Below are 24,485 nucleotides of genomic sequence, written 5' to 3' on the forward strand. Positions count from 1 at the left end.
TACTAATTTACTGTTCTAAGTCAATGTTAGCCCCTTGTAACAAATCATATTATCCAGACTTGAACTCTTTGGTTGTTTACTATTTTCAAGTTTATTTGTGAAGGTTGTATAACTGCATTATACACTTTGATGAGATACACTTATACTCTGATTCAATCATAGCACTTTGTTGTATTCATGGACATTCTTCGAATTGGAAAGTATTTATAGGTAATAGTTTCTGACATTCAACAAAACACTTCAATTACCAATCGGTATTACATCAAATTCTCTGATAATCCAGCAGACATATTGTCTAGAGCTTTTCACCAAGCAGGTTACTTGATATGTCACTATGGTGGCGTGGTCTTCCTTAGCTATTACAGTCTTCTTCTCATTAGCCAAGGGATTGTAATATTACATTAAATGATGATAATTTAAATCCTGAATGCGTATTAGAAAGGCGTAAAACTACATTAACTTCATGTATATCTAATGTTGTATATGATTGAACACAAAGATTTTCATCTTTACAAACAAACAGAAACATTTAGTTTCTGTTTCAGATTCATTCACCATATGAAATCCAAACAGTCTGAATGTAATTTTAGTACATTTTACTACTAAGGAGTTAGATCACACTCTGTACTTTTTTACATGTCAATCACAATCCATGTAATTCAGTGAGATAAAGAATCAGGTTACTGATAAACAAAGTAAGCTTATTTCACTAGATCCATGCTTGGATGATTTACATCTAATCTAATCTAATTGTCAACTCTGAACACTTAAGACTCTTACACTGCGACAGAGATACTGGATAATAATGCAAAAAGAATCATTTTGTCAATCTTTCATGTGTTTAATTTGCTTTAGATGTAATGCAAAACTCAATCACAACAGCTTTGTCAATTACAGCCTAAAAAATGATTTAAAAATCAGCCTCTAAAATGATTTTTAAGCTTTATCTTAAATTTTTGTAGCTTTAAATTATTAGCTTTAAGTTTGGTTTCATCTTTTTGGGCTGTAATTTTTTTATTATAACTTCAGTTAGGGGTAGCTTCGGTGTTATAATTTTGCTTAAGGGAGGAGATCCTTTTTTGAGTGTATTTTGTTTTATTAGTTGTTTATATTTGTAGTTTTAAGGTTCCTTTTAATATATTTAAAAAAGAAAATTGATTTTTGTTTTAAAATTTGGCTTTAAATTTTTAACGCATGTAAATTTTTGTTAGGTTAAATATCCTTAATGGTTAATTTTTATTTTCAGTGTTAAGGTTTTAATTATATTTTGGTTTTTATTTTTTTAGGATTTTTTTGTTTTTCATTATTTTAAGGTGATAAAAAGTTAATAGTATTTTATACTTTCTTATAATTTCAAGTTACATTGCTTTGAGCTTATTAACTTATAATTTATCTCATATCCTTGTGGACATGGGGTAAATAATAAAAAATGAGAAGTAAATTGTTGTTAAGATTTGTCCTGTAATAATATATGGTTCTTCAACTGGTCGTGCTCCGATTCATGTAAGTAGAATAAATGTATTTACTATAATTCAGAATATTATTTTATTTATTGGTTAGAATGATCTTGTTTGAAATTTTATTTTTATTGAGAATGATATTGATATAATAATTATAATTGATATTATTAGGGCTACTACTCCTCCTAATTTTCTAGGGATAGATCGTAGGATTGCGTATGCAAATAGGAAATATCATTCAGGTTGAATATGGGGAGGAGTTCTAAGTGGGTTTGCTGTAGATAATCCTACACTAAACCGATTCTTTACTTTTTACTTCATTATACCCTTCATTATATCAATAATAGTAATACTACATCTAATATTTCTACATGAATCCGGATCCTCTAACCCACTAGGTATAAAAAATAACATTGACAAAATCCCATTTCACCCATATTTCACAACCAAAGATATTTTAGGAATAGCAATAACAATAATAATTTTTATAATAATAATTAATATAAATCCATTCCTCACTATAGATCCAGAGAATTTTACACCAGCAAACCCACTTAGAACTCCTCCCCATATTAATATCAATTAGCCCTAATTATAGCCCTAATAATATCAATTATAATTATTATATCAACTAACTTAAATTATATAACTAACTTGAAAATTAACTTGAAATTATAAGAAAGTATAAAATACTATTAACTTTTTATCACCTTAAAATAATGAAAAACAAAAAAATCCTAAAAAAAATAAAAGCCAAAATATAATTTAAATTAACAGCTAAATAACTCCTTCAACATAAAGACTCACAATATAAGATAAAACAAAAAATAATCAAAAAAAAAAAAACAACTTCATAAGAAATACTCTGAGAAATTCTAGAATTAGAAGATCATCCAGCAATTGTAATAAAATAAACCCCCAACCAGAACAACAAAAAAAAAAGGCAAAAAGAAAACCCAACAAAATTAAAACTAAAAGGAAATATTAATCAAAAAATTAAAGATACAGAAAAATCCAAAATAGGTACAAAAAAATAAACTCATAAAAATTTAAAAAATAAACGAAAAAAAAAATTTAAAACCAATATAAAGATCTATAGGATCTTATCGTCCCTCTCCTAAATTTAAGCTTTTTAACTTAAAAATCCTCCTCTATGAATCATGAGACCTTGCCGTTGGTGAGGGGGCTTGAGTGCTCAGGGATACAGAGTAGCTGGACCGAAGGTGCAACCATATCGGAGAGGTATCTGTTGAGAGCCAGACTAAGGAGTGATTCCTGAAAGAGGGCAGCAGCTCTTTCAGTAGTTGTTAGGGGCGTGAGTCAGGACGACTTAAACGGCCGTATCAACATCACTCAGTCCTCTGAGTACTGCGCAGCTGAAAGCAATGGAAAACTACAGCTGCTTTTTTTCCAAGAAAATGTGGCTCTCTGCATTTTCACATAGCAATAATGGAGGCGCCTTCCTTGGTAAAATATTCCGGAGGTAAAATAGTCCCCCGTTCGGATCTCCGGGTGGGGACTACTAAGGAAGGGGTCACCAGAAAATTAAAAAATAACATTCTACGAGTCGGAGCGTGGAATGTTAGAAGCTTGAAAAAGGTTGGTAGGCTAGAAAATTTAAAAAGGGAAATGGGTAGGACAAATGTGGATATAGTAGGAATTAGTGAGGTTCGGTGGGAAGAGGAAGGCGACTTTTGGTCAGGTGATTTTAGAGTAATTAACTCAGCGTCAAATAATGGGCAGGCAGGAGTAGGTTTCGTGATGAACAAGAAGATAGGGAGGAGAGTGGAGTATTTCAAAACGCATAGCGATAGAATCATTGTAATAAGGATAAAATCAAAACCTAAACCGACAACGATTGTTAACGTCTATATGCCTACAAGCGCCCATGATGATGATGAGGTAGAGTGTGTATACGAAGAGATTGATGAAGCAATTAAACACGTAAAAGGAGATGAAAATTTAATAATAGTTGGAGATTGGAATGCAAGCATTGGAAAAGGCAAGGAAGGAAATATAGTGGGTGAATACGGGCTGGGCAAAAGGAATGAAAGAGGGGACCGACTTATAGAATTTTGCACGAAGTATAATTTAGTAATTGCCAACACCCAATTTAAAAATCATAATAGAAGAATATACACTTGGAAAAAGCCAGGCGATACTGGAAGGTATCAGATAGATTATATCATGGTTAAGCAAAGATTTAGAAATCAACTCGTTGACTGCAAAACTTACCCTGGAGCAGACATTGATAGCGACCATAATTTGGTGATAATGAAATGTAGATTGGGGTTTAAAAACCTGAAGAAAAGGTGTCAGATGAATCGGTGGAATTTAGAGAAGCTTGAGGAAGAGGAGGTAAAGAAGATTTTTGAGGAGGACATCGCAAGAGGTCTGAGTAAAAAAGATAAGGTAGAAAATGTAGAAGAAGAATGGGAGAATGTTAAAAAGGAAATTCTTAAATCAGCAGAAGCAAACTTAGGCGGAATAAAGAGAACCGGTAGAAAACCTTGGGTTTCAGACGATATATTACAGCTGATGGATGAACGTAGAAAATATAAGAATGGTAGTGATGAATAAAGTAAAAGGAACTATCGGAAATTAAGAAATGCTATAAACAGGAAGTGCAAACTGGTGAAAGAAGAGTGGATTAAAGAAAAGTGTTCAGAAGTGGAAAGAGAAATGAACATTGGTAAAATAGACGGAGCATACAGGAAAGTTAAGGAAAATTTTGGGGTACATAAATTAAAATCTAATAATGTGTTAAACAAAGATGGTACACCAATATATAATACGAAAGGTAAAGTCGATAGATGGGTGGAATATATTGAAGAGTTATACGGAGGAAATGAATTAGAAAATGGTTTTATAGAGGAAGAAGAGGAAGTTGAGGAGGATGAAATGGGAGAAACAATACTGAGATCTGAATTTAAGAGAGCATTAAAAGATTTAAATGGCAGAAAGGCTCCTGGAATAGACGGAATACCTGTAGAATTACTGCGCAGTGCAGGTGAGGAAGCGATTAATAGATTATACAAACTGGTGTGTAATATTTATGAAAAAGGGGAATTTCCGTCAGACTTCAAAAAAAGTGTTATAGTTATGATACCAAAGAAAGCAGGGGCAGATAAATGTGAAGAATATAGAACAATTAGTTTAACTAGTCATGCATCAAAAATCTTAACTAGAATTTTATACAGAAGAATTGAGGGGAGAGTGGAAGAAGTGTTAGGAGAAGACCAATTTGGTTTCAGGAAAAGTATAGGGACAAGGGAAGCAATTTTAGGCCTCAGATTAATAGTAGAAGGAAGATTAAAGAAAAACAAACCAACATACTTGGCGTTTATAGACCTAGAAAAGGCTTTTGATAACGTAGACTGGAATAAAATGTTCAGCATTTTAAAAAAATTAGGGTTCAAATACAGAGATAGAAGAACAATTGCTAACATGTACAGGAACCAAACAGCAACAATAACAATTGAAGAACATAAGAAAGATGCCCTAATAAGAAAGGGAGTCCGACAAGGATGTTCCCTATCTCCGTTACTTTTTAATCTTTACATGGAACTAGCAGTTAATGATGTTAAAGAACAATTTAGATTCGGAGTAACAGTACAAGGTGAAAAGATAAAGATGCTACGATTTGCTGATGATATAGTAATTCTAGCCGAGAGTAAAAAGGATTTAGAAGAAACAATGAACGGCATAGATGAAGTCCTACGCAAGAACTGTCGCATGAAAATAAACAAGAACAAAACAAAAGTAATGAAATGTAGTAGAAATAACAAAGATGGACCGCTGAATGTGAAAATAGGAGGAGAAAAGATTATGGAGGTAGAAGAATTTTGTTATTTGGGAAGTAAAATTACTAAAGATGGACGAAGCAGGAGCGATATAAAATGCCGAATAGCACAAGCTAAACGAGCCTTCAGTAAGAAATATAATTTGTTTACATCAAAAATGAATTTAAATGTCAGGAAAAGATTTTTGAAAGTGTATGTTTGGAGTGTCGCTTTATATGGAAGTGAAACTTGGACAATTGGAGTATCTGAGAAGAAAAGATTAGAAGCTTTTGAAATGTGGTGCTATAGGAGAATGTTAAAAATCAGATGGGTGGATAAAGTGACAAATGAAGAGGTATTGCGGCAAATAGATGAAGAAAGAAGCATTTGGAAAAATATAGTTAAAAGAAGAGACAGACTTATAGGCCACATACTAAGGCATCCTGGAATAGTCGCCTTAATATTGGAAGGACAGGTAGAAGGGAAAAATTGTGTAGGCAGGCCACGTTTGGAGTATGTAAAACAAATTGTTGGGGATGTAGGATGTAGAGGGTATACTGAAATGAAACGACTAGCACTAGATAGGGAATCTTGGAGAGCTGCATCAAACCAGTCAAATGACTGAAGACAAAAAAAAAAAAAAAAACTTAAAAATAAAATTCAAACTAAATTTTAAAAATAAAGTATAATTTTCGTCAAACTCTTCATTCCAGACCTCAATTAAAAGACTAATTATTATGCTACCTTAGCACAGTCAAAATACTGCGGCTATTTAAATCATTGAGCAGGCCAAACCTTAAATAAATCACAAAAGGACATGTTTTTGATAAACAGGCGAAATTATTTTTGAGATAAGTCGTAACTTTGTTACGACTTATCTCAATTTATGAGAGTGGCGGACAATATGTACATAATTAAGAGCAAAATTCAAATAATTAATTTAAAAAAATTACTATTAAATCCAAATTCAAATTTAATCAAATTAAAAAATCAAAAACAAAAATTAATGTAACCCATAATAACCTCTTTATAACTGCATCTTGACCTAACATAAATCTTTAAAATGAAAAGAAAATAAATTTTCATTACACTCAACGACAGAGATATACAAGAAAAAAAAGGTACAAAAAATCATGGAATATCATTAAATTACAGGTTCCTCTAAAAAGATTTAAAAACCGCCAGATCTATTAAATTTCAATTATAAAAAATAAACTACCTTAGAAAAAAATTACTAATTAAGAATAACAGGGTATCTAATCCTGGTTTAAATTCAAATTTACATAGAAAAAAAAATTTATTATATAAATTTCACCTAAATATAAAATATTAAAACTAAATAAGACTAAATTCTAAAAAAATTAACTTGAACCTGAGGAATAACCGCAAATGCTGGGACAACATTTTTTGGTTCTAAAAAATATAACTTAAATTAAAAAATTAAATTAAAAAACCTTAACACTGAAAATAAAAATTAACCATTAAGGATATTTAACCTAACAAAACTTTACATGCGTTATAAATTTAAAGCCAAATTTTAAAACAAAAATCAAATTTTTTTTAAAACTATATTTAAAGGGGACCTTAACTACAAAATTTTAAACAACAAATTAAACAAATTACATTCAAAAAAGGATCTCCTCCCTTGTGCAAATACAACTTCAAGCTACCCCTAACTGAAGTTAAATAAATTATAGCTTAAACCAGTCAATAAAATCAAAAGCTAATAATTTAAGAAAAAGAAATATTAAATAAAGCTACCCCTAACATTATCTAATTTAAATAAAAAAACAGTAGTTAAAATAAATATAAGTAAACTTAAAAGTTGATATCTAAAAGCCACACAAATATAAGATAAAGCTACCCCTAACATTACCTAATTTAAATAAATAAAAGTAAACTTAAAAGTTGATATCTAAAAGCCACACAAATATAAGATAAAGCTACCCCTAACATTATCATAATTTTCTATAAAAAAAAAAAAACAATGGTTCAAAATATATAAAAGTAAACTTAAACAACAATAATCTTAGCATCATAAATAACAATAGTATAATAATAAATTTGTTCTTAAAGAACCAAAATAAGTACTTAAATAAAACATATGTAATTATTTTACCAAACTAAACCTTAAGATAAGAATTAAACCATGATGTTTTTTTTTTTTTTTTTAAATTATATATTTTTAAATACACTTATTATAATATAATTATATTCCTTAGGATTTTTAAACTTTTTAAAAAACCAACTTTTTTAAAACCCAACCACCAAAGAACACCGGTATCCACGATCTAGTATTCAAATCTGACTTTACTTGGATTTGAACGCTGGAACTCTCACTTCCAAATCAGTTGATATGGGAAGACGCGTACACCACGAGACCAACCAGATTGTGTGCAAATGCCACACCTTGTATCAATATAACCTAACCGAACATAACTTACGTAAGCTACCCTCTTATAACTAATGTTAAATACATATTTTATGAATACCTTCTTATAACTAATGTTAAATACATATTTTATGAATGTTGTATGGAGAATATGTAAAATGATCGGTATACTTAATAAATCGCTATATATTTGTTAAATTCTTCAACAATGGAGGCGATTATACGAATTAATAGTTTATATACGTACGTGCAGGTGACAGAGCAACATTTCCATACGCCCGTTTTAATTTTGAAAAGGTTTCAGTAGCAGTCTCACAGAGTTTAACACAAAACTTAATTGCACAACGGTTGCTCGTAATTAGTATCACTCATTTTTGTAACGCACAAGAAAAACTCATTTCGCGAAAAGTTTGTTAACAACTCATATACTGCAGCAATAGACTAGAATTATTAATACCTAATATAAATCAGCTGTTCATATAACCATATGTTTGTTTATGTAACTTTGCAGTGTTGTCACTTTGGCTGCAAAAAAAAAACAAACTAATGTCTACTTTATTTAGAGACCCGTAAATAAAATATTTTTATAAAAACAAAAACTTATTCATTATTTCTTTTGAATTAAGCCCATTTTTATTATCAATTCTAGTTTTCACGTTTGCGACTACAATCTTTCCAGATTTAGAATTTGAAATCTAGACAATGAAAACTGATTTATTCCTTTATTATATAAAAATTTGGTTTAATAATATAACCTTATAAACCTGCTTACGTCTTAAATATTTTATTATTTTACATAAAACACACAAAAGTGTTGAATCGTGTATAAAGTTGCAATTTATTGGAGGTAAAATGACAGTGTTGAATCTTAGATAAAGTTTCATTTTATCGGAGGCTATATGATTAGCGAATCAGATTTTGAAGAAAGAAAAGATTTTATATTGATTTTTAAATTATTAGATCAACTCATTATTACTTATACTAAAGTATAATGTATAAAAAGTACTAAACAGAAAAACACAACTTAAACATGTAACCAAATACAGTAAGGCTTTTCACTTTATTTATTATTTTTGTTCAACAAAGTAGAGTAAAGAATTTAACACATGTGCTAGAAGTGGTTACGTGGTGTAAGACAGAATGCAATTAAATGTAACTATTGCCATTTAAGATTTTTATGTTGAGGTAGGTGTAGCGGAAAGGATGGATTCCACCTGTTTGAAAATAATTTTAAAAAGGTTCCCCTCGAGAATGTTGTACATGTCTCCAAATAAAAATACTATTATATAATTGTTTTAATATATAAATTATTTTATATTATATAAAATGTGAATACTGTGAATATAACAATGTGAAAACTAAAAACATTATTTTGGATGTCATAACCTGATAAGTTAAAATAAAGTGAAAGAAGTAGTTTGATGTAATACTTTAGATATAATTACATAACTTCAAATAAACATGCTCCTTGTCTCAACTGCTGCAAATTCATTGATTAGTTTCTCAAATTTATGCTATTGTCGGTAACCTCCCGTTTCACACTCAGCAAAGCCAAGGCTGAAAACTTTTCTGTCCCGCTGATGATCTCAGGTAACCAGGATAAGTTTTAACTTTAACCTTTCGCAACTGGCACTGGATGTTGTAACAGTCAGTAAGATCTGAAGACCGGCTTCCAGAAATGGAAATACATCATCCCCAAACTACACGATGAAGTGTAGCAGGTCTGCTGGTGTCGAAATCTTAACATCAGCCCTTGTGTTGAGTAGCATTCACCAGTCCATTATTTCACTGAACATCTCCAAGCCATCCAACCTTCCCGTAAAAATGCTTCAAGCTACTTTCATTAGTTGCGTACATATTTGCGTACATTTGTATGTAAAAGAAAGTCAAAACTGATTTCAGTTTTTTCAAGCTGATGATCAATTCTTCTTCCATAAGTTTTTGTCAAGCATACTTTTCATCATTCATAGCATTTCATTATCTATTGTTAGCCTTATATCCTCTTTTGTTTCTCCAGCCATTTTCTTCTTCCTTTGTTGTTTCTAAACTTGAAGATCACGAGTACTGCACAGTTCCTTTGCTTCTCAAGAGAATTCTTGCATATGGCATCACTGTTTACTAGGAAATGCTCTTGTAAAGCCTGAATATCTTGAGCAGTATTATGGAAATTCTTTGTGTCATCCTGAAGCCATTTCTAAAATCGGTCAATCTTGACAAGTATAGCACTTCAAAACTGAAAAAGGACCAGAAACTCAAAGTTAACATCTGATGTAAAACTGAATCGCAACACTTGTTGTATCTGAATTGTCATTCTGATTGTCTGTTATATTTTCCATTAGTTCTACCAAGTGTTGTCAATTTAACAGCTTCTTCACTCACTTACCAAGAGCAGTTTTCAGTCTCTCTGATCGAACAGCTGACCACGAAAAATAAACGTACATAGCTTGCACAGTACTGAAAAATATCATACCTTTACCTCAAGACTTATGAGTTTGAATGAATACTAAGAAAGACTCCTTCATAACTACAGTTTTTCCTTAAAGTTTATATCTACATATCTAATGATCTTTGACAGTTCTTGGTGAGCAGTGTCATGTGTTGAATCAATCAAATATTATTCTGTAGTATTTGGTTCTGTGGTTGTCATACACAAGTTTTTCCCCAACTGAAGATGCTAAAAGCTGGATGAATTCATTTTGTATTTCTGGTGAAAGGTATGTATTTGATACTAAATTTTGCTCTACATTTAAAAGGTGATGCTTCATGATCAAACTCTTCAACAAGCTTCAGAAGTTCTATAAAATTTCCAGTGTTTCTGTCACTCCTGTTTTTCAGTTTCAGTGATAGTTTGTTTTTATGCAGTCTCTTATGGCCAAATTTTGTTTGGCTAAATATTCTATGCAGGGTTACACCTTTTAAATAGTTGTCAACATTTCTCTTTATCTTTAACAATGTGATTTTGAAGCTGTGCAACTATTAAACTTTTTTTTTATCAGTCTTATTTTCACGTTGTGAAAGAATTTTAATACCTTTGAGAATTCTCATGTTCAATAATTTTGTCTGGTTTTTCAATTATTTAAACCATTTTCTGTTTCCAGAGAACAATTACTGACTGCATCTTTTGATGGGAAAAGCAGATACAAAAAACAAAATGCTGCACCCTTCACAGAGGAATGTACCAATGAAAATCAACTCACCGTACCTCCTTTTTGTATTTTTTTTGTAAATCATGACAAAGTCACTGATTTGTGTAAAAGGCCCAGCACTATTCTGAAAATAAATTTACCCTCTTTGTACTATTTCTCTGACATGATTGCTTTTCCTGATGCCTGGTTAAACTTCATATATCCAATATTTTGAAGGTGAATCACATCATCTACAATTTTAGTATATTTTGGCTTGTCTTGTTGAACTGGATCAGGTAAATCATCATCCAAATCTTCTTCAGAATCTTCTGATGAACCTTGGTATTCTGTTTTATTTAAATCTGGCTGTTTTGAATCAATCTCGTTACTCTACCTCTCTCTTCCAAGGCTTTTATTAGAGCAAGATATGTGTTTCTCATTACATCCCCTATTGATTTTGAGGTCAATAATTAAGAATTTTTTCCTCTTTTTCAAAAGCTGTCAGAACTTTGCTTGAAGTCACATATTCTTTGTCTTGGGTTCCTTTTGCTCAACTTGATTTTTTCTGTTGTGCTCATTTCATTTTATTGAATATCTGTAAAAAATAGAAATATAAAATTAATAACCGATCAAGTAAAATTGTGATTCACTTTGGAACTTAATTATTGTTATTCATTATGTTTTTAACGAGTATAATTTGAAATTTGTTCCATATGTTAACCTATGAATGGACAAACACTAATTTCAAAATGAAACTGCAAGTGCATTTAAGCAGGGAAAATATTCCATTCTGAAGTTATGTAACATTGATTTGACATCCCCAGATGCTGCCCTCAGTGACAGATGTCCACTCTTACCGGTTTAGTGTAGTAGTTAAAGTATTAGGTTACAGAAAAACTGGTGTTGTAATCAATTCCTGGCAAAGATTAAATTTCTTTTCACCTCACATTTTATCATCGCATATCTTGTTAAATTCATGTGTAACATATCCCCAAGTACAACAAGCTAAAATAAAAAATGGCATACTTACTGTTATCTTTATTTTGATTTTATTTGGCACTTGATAATCTATAATCCAGAAATAAGTAAATTGTTGAGCGGCATCGGTTCTTATTATGTTTCTCCAAAAACAGTATATTGTTTTCACAAATATCATGTATGGCACTAATCATCCTTGCAAACTACTTCAAGCTGTACCTGTTTAGACAATAAAGCAAGAAAAAATTTTTCAGAAGTGTTTTTAAAGTAAGAAATAGTTCTGAAGGACAAGATTCTTATCGATGCTTTGTTTCCTGTATTGCTGGAGCAAAGAAATGATTAATATAGAGTGGGAAATCACCATACCTTGATAGGACTTATGAAACGTGTCGATGTACCATAGTGAAATTTTATTTTGGCTCTTGAACCAGGAATTATGTTAAAAATATGGTGTACGGATAAATTTGTTAAGACTGTTGAAACGATGCATACAAAATGCAAAAATAAAACTATGGACTTTTTTACCCAAGTAGGTTACTAAATAAGCATTCATTTGAAAAGGACTTGACTGAAACATTAAGAGGGTAATTTAAATGATTTATCAAACCATGCTCCATAAAATTAATTCAAAATGCTCGTGTGCTTGCAAACCGTAGGCCGCCAGTTATGATAAAAAATTGGCCGAATCCAACTGATGGTACCCACATTCAGCATAAAAAGCAAATATTGGAACCACACATAAAGAAATAAAAATTGAGGTACGCTTACATAGCACCTCAATAGTCTGGTTCAGGTAGAGCGGCAAGTGAAAACCAAGAATGCTTATCTGTTTGACAGATTTACCTAACTGCCACCATAAGATATAAGTAAACAAACTTATTTAACAATATTAAAAATAATGAAAAAATTGATATTACGAGTATAAGATTAAAAATCCATAAAAATGGGTTTTTAATCTTATACCTTAATAAGGTTTTTCAATGGGATTGTACAGTCGATAAGAACCCGCAGCATTATTTTTATTTTGAAGGCCAATCTGTAACAATCTCTGGTCGATCACTTTTCCCCACTAAAAATAATGAAAAGTTGTTAAAATATTATTTAAGCATATGCTAATTTAGTTTTTACACAACTGCTCAAAATGGATTGTAATGTATTTAGGGTGTTTGAGTATATATGCTTGTTCCACCATAGCAGCTCAATGGCTGAACCGATTTAGATGGATGACCCTGTGTTGGAATCCTTACATTACCAGGAGTTGTGTAGGCTACAAAAAAAAAAGTCAATAAATAAATATATATATATATATACATACATAGTAATATTCTAAGTAAATATAAATATTAGTTTGGTACAGCTGAATAAATTTATACATATTACATGACTGCCCAGAAGAATTAAAATGTTTTTAGGGTGTACGCATGTATGTATGTTTATATCAGTGTAGCAGTTTTTAACGGGTGAACTGATTTAGATGTATGACAGCGCATTAAAATTCTTATGTTACTGGGAGTGTCATAGGCTATATAAGTAAATAAATAAATATATATATATATATATACATGTTTAAATAAATAAAAAAAATTTCAAATTTTTATTTTTTTTTATCTAACCAAGAATATATATAAACATATGAGTGTTTTTTAATATATATATACACAAACATATTTATTTATATAACCTATGACACTCTGTAATGTAAGGAATCCAACTCGGGTTCTAATATGTAAATTGGTTCAGCCGTTGAGCTGCTACAATAGAAAAACCATACTTACATACACCGTAAATACATTACACCCCTTTTTGGGCAGTTGTGTAAGAAATTATACAGTACCCAAAATTGTCACCCGCACGGCTAACGGGCTAAGAATGTGCTCATTTTAAAATCAAATACAAATTACAAAACCGGTCCTCAGAAGTCACCGATTTCGACCGCTGACTGGTGAACTCTATTAAGGACGATTCGAATAAAACAAATACTTATACGCTACTGTGTATACGCTACAAATACTTATACTTATACGCTACTGTGCAAATTGATTGCGAAATGAACAGAGACGAAATAATCAAAGCGATTTTGCAATCTTTCACGATGCAGCAAAATAATTACATCGAACGAAATGAACAATGTCATTTCCAAGATATAGGCAACAGGAAGGTTATACTACGGGCATTTTAAACAAGGTAGCGATCGATTTGGGCAGAATCACGCGGTCGCCAGTGTACGGCAAATGCTGCAACCGCCATTGCATATGTGTGGGTAGGAATGGTTGAACTGAGCCTGTACAAGAACCCACTGGGTTGGTCTAGTGGTGAACGCGTCTTCCCAAAACAGCTGATTTGGAAGTCGAGAGTTCCAGCGTTTAAGTCCTAGTAAAGCCAGCTATTTTTACACGGATTTGAATACTAGATCGTGGATACCGGTGTTCTTTGGTGGTTGGGTTTCAATTAACCACACATCTCAGGAATGGTCGAACTGAGAATGTACAAGATTACACTTCATTTACACTCATACATATCATCCTCTGAAGAATTATTTAAACGGTAGTTACCGGAGGCTAAACAGGAATGAGAAAGAGCCTGTACAGTTCATTTAGTTCATTTACACTCATACATATACCATCATCTGAAATTATCTGATACGTAATATTACCGGAGGCTAAACAGGAAAAAGAACGAAAGTCATATTGATATACTGCCTTCACGGATTTATTGGCAAAGGTCGGAAATTTAGGAGCTCTGGAATTGTACTTTTCATTTTCGTGTAATGATCTGCTCTGGCCGGGACATTTTTTTTGGCAGTCGAGTTTTTTTAACATTTAACAGATATAAAATGTCTGTTATAAAGTCTTTCAGATATAAAGTCTTCTGTGAGTATATTTCCACACATTTATACAATACCGGTAAGTCGGCTAAAAATTTTTTTCATTTCTTTTTATTTTCAACTATTTAAAACGTTGTTTTGTAATGTAATTTTTGCTTTTTTTTTGGAAATTGTACTATAAAAAGTCATTTTATATATGTCAGCATTTACATTACTGCTAAAATTCATGTTGGTATCGTCGGTCCGACTGATTTGTCGTAATCATCTGTTTGGGAGTTATGTTGGTTGAGTTAAAAATATTGCAAATGAATGTAATTTAATCGTCGATCGTTGATATTCGTTACTTGTTTGTAATACACGTAAGTTAATTAGGCTAATATTAATATTTAATGTCTGCTAATGTAAAATAAGTCTTTTTTGTCAACTGTAGTTCTATTCAACGTATTTTTTAACGTTTATTGTTTTATCCTTTAAGTAACCTACTTCTAACCTACCTTTAAGTAATATAAGTAACCGTAAACAATAGTTTTGTTTTCAGATACAGTTGTGTAATCATTTTTAGATTATATACTAATAATGCTGTTTCTTCAATGTTGTGAACATCATAAAAAATATACACAGAAAATTATAGTAAGAGTTGAAGAGAAGAGATTTTGTCAATGTTATTTTAAAAATTAATATTTAATGTGGAACAGCATGATGAAACATGATTACACCTTAAATTATTTACCATTAACATTTAAATTAGTGATTGTATGGAAACAAGCTTGTTTGCTGTATGGTTTTTTCTAGTTATTTGCACATTTACCCCATACTCCATTCGTACATATTATTACTTAACAGTGACAATTTTTCATTTCATTTGTGTACAAGGTTATTTGTTTGTCTTAATTATTGTATATCATTACAAAGCGGTCAACCTAACAATTCAAATGTTCTGCAGTTTTAAAAATTCATCGAGACAATTTTAATGATTGTTAAACGAATATTAAATTAGAACTATCACTTTTATTTCAGTAACAAAGAGTTGAATTAAAAAATTGAAAAAACTTAGAATAAACATAATGCTTGTAGCTTATAACTGTTAACAAACAAAAAATTCATATGTAAACAAAACCTTTTTTAATTCCTTTTCTATGAGTTTAATTTTTTTTTTGATTGAATTTCTTGTTTTTTTTTATGTCTTTTGTATTCTTAATTAGAGGTTGTGTTTTATTTTATAGTCTTGGTTATATAAGAGGTGACTTAAATTTAGTTCGGTTTTATTATTTGGTTTTTTATTTATTTTAAGTATGGTTTTTTTTTTCTTATAATAAGTCCAATACATGAGCGTACTTTACTTCTGCGACTATAATTATTGCAGTACCGACAGGAATTAAAATCTTTAGATGAATAGCTAAAATGCAAGGAATAACAAAAATAAAAATCACCTCAAATAATCTGATCCACGGGATTTGTATTTCTATTCACTATTGGAGGATTAACAGGAATAATCCTAGCTAACTCATCAATTGACGTTATCCGTAGTAGCTCATTTCCATTATGTTCTATCAATAGGAGCAATCTTCGCTATTATGGCAAGAATTATTCACAGATTCCCATTAATAACAGGTATAAGAATAAATAAAAAATGATTAAAAATTCAATTTTCAACTATATTTCTCGGAGTAAACCTAACATTCTTTCCCCAACACTTCCTAGGACTAGCGGGAATACCAAGACAATATTCAGACTACCCAGACAATTACATAACATGAAATATAATCTCATCAATAGGATCCTTAATTTCAACAATTAGAATTATAATATTTATATTCATCATATGAGAGTCGATAGTATTCAAACGAATTACAATCTTCAAAAACAATAAATCGTCATCAATTGAATAATTTTTTATTACTCCCCCCCCTAAACACTCATTTAATGAACTACCATCAGTATCAAAGCCATTCTAAGAGCGGCAGAAAATTGCCATGAACTTAAAATTCATTAATAAGTTAAAAAATAATTTCCTTAGAAATCTCATCGTGAATAAAATTTAATATAATAAATAGAGCTAGACCAATTATTGAACAACTAATAAATTTCCACGATCATACTATAATGATCTTGTTATCTATTGCAATAACAGTAACAATTATAATAATAACAATAACAGAAAATAAATTATCAAATAACCTACTAACAGAAAATCAAATAATAGAAACAATGCCAGCAATTATTTTAATTTTCATCGCTATCCCATCAATTAAAATTTTATATTTAATAGAAGAAATAATTAAACCATCAATCACCATTAAAACAATTGGACATCCATGATACTGATCATATAAATACTCACTCAAAAAAAATAGAATTTGAATCATTCATGAAACCACAAAATGACTTAACTTCATTCCGACTAATTGAAGTTGACAACCGAATAATTATTACATTCTTAACACAAATCCGAATAATCGTATCATCATCTGATGTAATCCACTCTTAACAACAATTCCATCAATAGGAGTAAAAATAGATGCAATCCCAGGAAGACTAAATCAAATTAGATTAATAACTAAAAACCCAGGAGTATTTTTTGGACAATGTTCAGAAATTTGTGGAATAAACCACAGATTTATACCAATTACCGTAGAAAGAATTGACATAAAATCATTTATTAAATGAATAAAAACATAAAAATAAATAAACATTAAGCGACTGAAAGAAAGTAATGGTCTCTTAAAAATATAGTAAACATAGAATACTCTTAATGAAAGACGCTAGTTTAAAGAAAGCATTTAACTGTCAAATAAAAAATACATATAATGTGCATCTTGATTCCACAAATGTCCCCTATAATATGAAACATTATATTAATAATGACAACAGCTACAATTATAATGAACATAACAAAGTTATTCTTCATAACAAATATAAAAACCCCCCCAAAAAAATAAAAATAAACATTAATTGAAAATGATAACTAGACTTTTTTCAACATTTGATCCAGCAACTAAATTATTACAAAGAAATTGAATAATTATACTAATAACAACAATAATTTTACCAAAATGATACTGAACTAAAAACTCGAATAAATATAATAATAAAAATAATAGAAAAAAACTAATAAATGAATTTAAATCAATGACCCACCAAAAAGAAATCCTAATTAGCGATATCAATTTTTATATTTATCATAATTAGAAATGTACTAGGGTTAATTCCATATGTTTTTACATCGACGAGACACTTAGTAGTATCAATATCAATCGCACTACCAAGATGAATTATAATCACAACATATAGATGAAAAAACTTTACAAATGAAATATTTAAACACATATTACCAAAGGGAACACCCCCTCCCCTATTTCATCAATAATAATCTTAATTGAAACTACAGGAAACCTTATTCGACCAATCTCACTAGCTGTTCGACTCGCAGCAAATATAATTGCAGGACACCTCCTAATAACACTATTAAGAAATACATCAATGAAAATATTAATACTTACTATACCGATTCAAATGATCTTAACAGCATTTGAAACAGCAATCTCAATAATTCAAGTGTATGTATTTGCAATCCTTGTAACATTTTACTCTAGAGAAGTACCTTATGAAAAAAAAATCACCCGTTTCACATAGTTACAAAAAGACCATGACCAATTATTTTATCGATAAATGTAATAACAATGCTAACGGGAACTGTTAAATGAACTCAAACAAAAGAGTATAACCTTATAGCAGTAGGTATGACCTTATCAACAATGTCCATAATATTATGATGACGAGATATTACATGAGAAGCAACATTTCAAGGAAATGATACAAATAAAGTAAAATCACTAATAAAAATAGGAATAATCATATTTATTATCTCAGAAATAATATTTTTCCTGTCATTCTTCTGAATATTCTTCCACTCAAGATTAGCACAATCAATTGAAATCGGAATAAATTGACCCCGAAAATCTATTAAATCCTTTAATCCAATAGAAATCCCACTATTAAACACAATTATCCTAATTTCATCAGAAATTACAGTAACATGAGTACACCACAGAATCTTATCAAACAAATTATCAATATCAAATAAATCACTAATACTAACTATCCTTCTAGGACTGTACTTTACATTTCTACAAAAATGAGAATATCAACAATCAACCTTCACACTAGCAGATTCAATTTACGGGTCATCATTCTCTCTAACAACAGGGTTCCATGTTATCCACGTAATTGTCGGAACAACCTTTCTTGCAATCTCAATAGTATGATGTATAAAAATACACTTCTAAACCAACCATCACCTCTAACTAACCATACATGTTTTGCACAGCTTTTTAACCAAGAACAGCATTTATAGATAGTCATTTGTTATTGAGATAATACAGTTTGGAAAGTAATGTCATATTTATCTATAATATAAAAAATCATTGGTGATTGATATCATTGCTTACTAATAATTATGGGTGTTATGGCTTGCAAAAGATGGCGCTTGGGAGAACTGAAAATGGACTATATTTAAATTTTACACAAAGAGAAGGATTTATATTAATGAATTTATCACCAAAAGATGCTGGTTTTTTTGAATGCGTTGGTGTAAGAGAAGAAAACGAAAGTCATATTTCATATGACATTAATGTTTTACGTAAGAAAATAATTCTTTAAATATTTTATTTTTGCATGATTGTTTAAATTTATGATTGCTGATAAATAGAATGTAAAACTGTCTTACATCTTTTAATTGTTTATTTATTTATCAGTGACATTACCTCTGTGAATATGTGTACGCTTGGTACGCTGTGTGTAGTTCACGGTTTTCAAATATATTTTTTTTTATAAATGCCGTAGGTTATGTGAATGTATAAATTACATTATATTGATTTATACACATATTAGTAAAATGTGTTAAAATAGCTTACAATTAATGTCCAGTGATTTAATTATGCCTTCATCAGTTATAAAAAATTACAAAATCTGATCGAGGTATTTATAGAATTGAATTTGGAAAGAAGTTACTGATTTTGAACCAGTATTTCCAATTTTGAAAAGAATACTATACACCTTTGCTACTTGTATTGTATAACCTTTGTAATTTATTGTACTAAATATCAAAAACCTGAAAAATTATTGTAGAATAACATAACTTGTGTAGATTATAAAAAATTATGAATGATCGACCGATCGTTCATCAAGGCAGTATTGTGATATATTCTGTAGATTTTTAATTAGTCTTCATGTTTTGAAGTTTTCACATCAATTTAGAATTAGTATCATATGAATTGTACAGAATTTTCTCTAGTAGAGTTTTTTATATTTTCTCCCGTACAATAATATAAAAATATTACATATAAAATAAATAATATAATGACAAATAAATGTAAAAATATATAATATAAAAATAATAAAATTAAGTAAATACTGCATATGATCATGTGCTGAGAGAGTTTTAAACATACTTTACGTTTTCAGACATTGACTTGAAAATATAAAAGGAGTATATAAAATTTTGAAAAATCTCTTAATGTTATACAAAATTATCTTTAATAAATAAATAAATTTTATCCTGTACATAAATTATTTTATGATTAAAAATTTTATTTAATCACAAGTTCAAAATAAAAGTTTTTAAAATGATAGAAAATAGTTTTTAAAATACTAATTTTCTTTTTTAATCAGGATTCTTGTACTTCCCTGCACATTGCCATCTCTCACTAGTAAAACCAGTGAACAGGGAGAGAGATGTATGGAGTAGAACAATCTTAAAACATTAACATATTTTATAGAATTCTTTTAAAATTCTTCACATAATCTCTAGAAAATTGTAATTATAAGGGTATTAAAAATAAATAAAATTATTAATACAAATTTAAGTGAATAACATGAAATTTTGATTAAAAAAATAAAATTGTATCAAAGATATATTTTTAATGATGGAATTCCCATTAAAGAGATTAATACTTGTGATTTGAAATTTGAAATCGTAATACATCTGGAAGTAGGAGAAATTTTAGGTTAATAAATAAAATAGAAAATTTTATACTTATTAGGTTTCTGAACTGTACATTCAGCCTAATGTTTCTAATACTGCTGTATGTATAACCATGAAGTAATTTATACAACTATAAGATGCTTATCTCCTTTTATCTGTTTTACAGAGTACCCCATTCTTGATAATTGACATCACTCTCCATATGATACAGAACTAAAAACTTATACCCTACTAATAATTAAAAAAAGTCTTTTCTGTACATCTGCTACCCTCTCAGTTGTTATAAAACAAGCTGTAGTCCTACATTTTTCAGCACAGATCTAAAATTTGACTAAAATTTTGAATGTAATTACTGGCATATTGAAAATTTATACTTACTTAATCAGCCCTAGATTTCATTTTGACTATCTGGTCAAAAGAAATTTAGCATCTAATTTTTGCCTAAATCCAGAGTACTTGTTCCCTCTGTAATACATGAAGACCAGTTCTATAAATTTACAGAATTCCTAGTTTATAATAAATATTAGGAAAGATAAATTTTGCCGGCCTCTGTGGATTGAGTGGTAGCATCTTGGCCTTTCATCCAGAGGTCCCGGGTTCAAATCCCAGTCAGGCATTCATCTCATCCTCTGAAGCAATATCTAACGGAGGATGGTCCCGGAGATAAATAAAAAGCAAGATATATTAGATATTATATAAAAAGACATGTAAAATTTTGGATCATCAAATATGAATGGCACACATATTTGAGTTCAGTCTAACATTTAAAGAAATTTCATATATTTATATGACTATACTAATTTTACATTCATAGACTCAAATTCAAAAATGTCATTTAATTTTTACATTAAATATTATTAAAATTATAATAATTTAAAATTAAAACTGATTATGGTGTAAGGACCAAAAGATGTTTCATTATTCTATTGGCCAAATCAGTTATTAAGTTTATTATTATTTCCAGTTAAGTGGAAATCTATGGTGATTCAGACTCCATTATTGTGTATTAAAATGTACTTCCATTATCTACATTTTCCTGTAAAAATTTATTTTCATTTAAATTGGTGAACAAATTACTAAAACTGTATCATAATTATAAAAAGAAAATATTTTATTTTGGAATAATATTGAAGTATGTGACAGCACTAATTATGCGATATAATAAAACAGTGAAAAATTTAATTAAAATGTTAATATTTTTTTTAATTTTTTATTAAAGCCCAGTGAATAAAGGTTACTGATAAACATATGCTTAAAATTCATTACAACTTTACTTTCTTTCCCTAAGTATAAAGGATTATGAATCATCATCATAGCTAACCATCATGTCTTTATAATAATGACATCATCACATAATTGTCATTACGTTAATACATTTCTTTAATCAGATTTATTTTTAATGTGTAGATTATTATTGGAAGTATTTTATTGAGGTTAGGTTTTGTTAGATGACAAAGTTAATTTATGAAGTAACATCTTGTATAAGTTATTGTTTAAGTTTGAAATCAATTATTTAATTATAAAATAATGGGAAAACCGACATTAATTGTGTAATTTTCAATTTTTTCTATGCTAAACAAAATTTTATTATTTTAATTCAATCTTTTAACAATAAATTTGTGTTTTATTTATATATTCCCCATTTGAATGAACGCAAACCGGATTTAGTTAAATTTCTATGTATTAATAGAAATAGATTACTATTTAGCATAAGCTGATTATAAATGTTTAAATTGTATTGCCTATTATGGCAAATAAAATTTTAATAAACCTGACAACCTGATTTAAAAACATGGACTTGTTAAATTTTATGTAATAACACTTTATTATGCAAAATCAGAAAATTAAGTAATTTATAATTTCATTCTCTGAATTAAGTTGCTAAACTACATATTTGTCAATTTCATTTTGTTTTCTGTATTTTTTTTATTTCTTATCAATATTTTTAATAGACTGATTGCTTTAAAATAGAAATGAGTTTAACCAAATTTATTATTTCTTTCAAGTTGGATCTGATAACATTAATAATTCACCTTCACTTTTTGTGCATATATATATATATATAAAACATTAACTTTATCATTCTGTTTTCATTTTTCTTTTATCATCTTTTTTCTGTTCTTATGTTAACATAATTTATTTTTTATTAAAATTATTGCATGTGCTTACTTATATGTATGAGACTGTATTTACAACTCATAGTGATGTGAAACATTCTGTGTTGGTTTTGTTAACATAATCAGCTGTATAAATTAACTAATAAATTTTTGTTATAATTAAAAGATATTTTATTAAATTTCAAAAGGTTTAAATTAGATAGTTATCACTTTTGCAAGTTTTAATCAGCCAAAGTATGGCCTTCAGAAATTAAAGCCAGCCCTTTTGTAGATTTATTTAAAAACCTTTCATAAGTATTAGATAAATTTTTAAAGGTAATCAGTGAATACATTTTATTAAAATAAAATGTTTATTTATAAAATATGTATTCTCAAATCTAATTACATTTTTTATTTAATCCAACATAATTTTTCACCAATAGGTACCTGAAGGTTGTTAAATAATCAAACAAATATGAGGACTTACTGAAATGTAATGCACACTATTTCATAACTCGCAATTGAAAAAAAGGTAGTCAAATGAAACAAATGTGGCATAAAAGTTCCTTTTATTTGCTATAAAAACTTACATTTATTTTTCTTTATAATCATCATTAACAGCTACCTATTTCTCGCAAAAGTGAACCAGTGTTCTCATTTTGTCAGTGAAGAATGGTGGTAATCTTTCCTTGACTTACGATCTCACTGTATCCTTCAGTTCATCATCAGTGGTGAAATGAATACCTTTAATATGCTTCTGTAATTGCTAAAACAAATGAAGTTTGCAGGACACCAAATCTGGTGAATATGCATTTTCTCTTTCTGTTTAGCCTCCAGAACCATCGTAAGGTATTACTTCAGAGGATGAATGAGGGCGATATGTATGAACGTAAATGAAGTGTAGTCTTGTACAGTCTCAGGTCGACCATTCTTGAGATGTGTGGTTAGTTGAAACCCAGCCACCAAAGAATACCGGTATCCACAATCTGGTATTCAAATTTGTATAAAAATAACCGCCTTTATTAGCACTTGAACCTTAGAAATTTTGACTTCAAATCAGCTGGTTTGCGATGATGAGTTCACAATTAGCCCATCCCAGTGGGTTGAGTGTGGAGGGTCAGAAATAGGTTCAAATTTCAACTTCACTAGAGCCTTAGTAGTTGGTAAATTAAACTGCAAGATAGCAGCAGCACCTATTGCTTTGGGTGGGATTTTGTTTTCCTGTTACTTCCAATGTACGTTACATTTTAGCTGCCTCATATTTTAAATTAAAAAACTTTTTGTAACTGTAATAAAATTTAGTAGTTTCTAGATCTCTTTATGTAAATAAAATCGTTAATTTTATTTTTCGGGCTTAAATTATTAAATGAATATTTAAATCTTTCATTAAAAACAAATATTGATAATTTATGATCAAAAGATGTTTTTGTTTAGTTCTGTTTTTTTTTTATTCATTATAAAATACTCAGATTTCTCTTGAAACATTGTATGTGATATATTAACTACATGTATATATGCCAAGTTTTTATATATATTTTAAAATCATACAGATTAGAATTTGTACATATCTGTTTTTTTTTTTTTTTATAACTAACAATATATTTGTAAAAAAAATTGCTACTGCTTAAATTGCATGTATTAGCTGGATAGTTTTTAAGTGCCTTGCATGCATGTAATTTTCTTGTTGTAATTCTTTGCACATTATTTAAACTAGATATTAAACTTCCAACTTTCTAACAAAATAATAATAATATACTTTTTATTAGTAATAAAAGAAGAATTATAATTTTAAAGGAACTGAGATACAAACTATATCAGTTTGAGTGACTTTCTCTGTTAGTGATG

General features: G+C 29.3%; 2 protein-coding genes across 5 annotated transcripts in view; one reads left to right on the plus strand and one right to left on the minus strand.

Annotated features, from left to right (window-relative positions):
* LOC142323210 (uncharacterized) overlaps positions 1 to 8,105 on the minus strand; it is a 133,856-nt gene extending 125,751 nt beyond the window's left edge. The window contains exon 1 of the mRNA XM_075362549.1: positions 7,882 to 8,105. Within this exon, the coding sequence (XP_075218664.1) occupies positions 7,882 to 7,908 (27 nt within the window). The 5' untranslated portion in view covers positions 7,909 to 8,105. The remainder of the gene's footprint in view (positions 1 to 7,881) is intronic.
* The window catches only part of LOC142323212 (vascular endothelial growth factor receptor 1-like), a 61,192-nt gene that overhangs the window by 1,697 nt on the left and 35,010 nt on the right, over positions 1 to 24,485 (plus strand). Inside the window, exon 1 of one of the 4 annotated variants that reach the window (XM_075362552.1) lies at positions 14,778 to 14,920. The exons of 2 other annotated variants lie outside the window; for them this stretch is intronic. The gene's annotated coding sequence lies outside the window, so the exon portion shown is untranslated. Of the gene's footprint in view, positions 1 to 14,777; positions 14,921 to 24,485 lie in introns of those variants that run through there. One more of the 4 variants, XM_075362554.1, reaches the window with a different exon arrangement.

The sequence above is a fragment of the Lycorma delicatula genome, chromosome 4, assembly GCF_047948215.1.
Source record: "Lycorma delicatula isolate Av1 chromosome 4, ASM4794821v1, whole genome shotgun sequence".
Classification (NCBI taxonomy): Eukaryota; Metazoa; Arthropoda; class Insecta; order Hemiptera; family Fulgoridae; genus Lycorma; species Lycorma delicatula.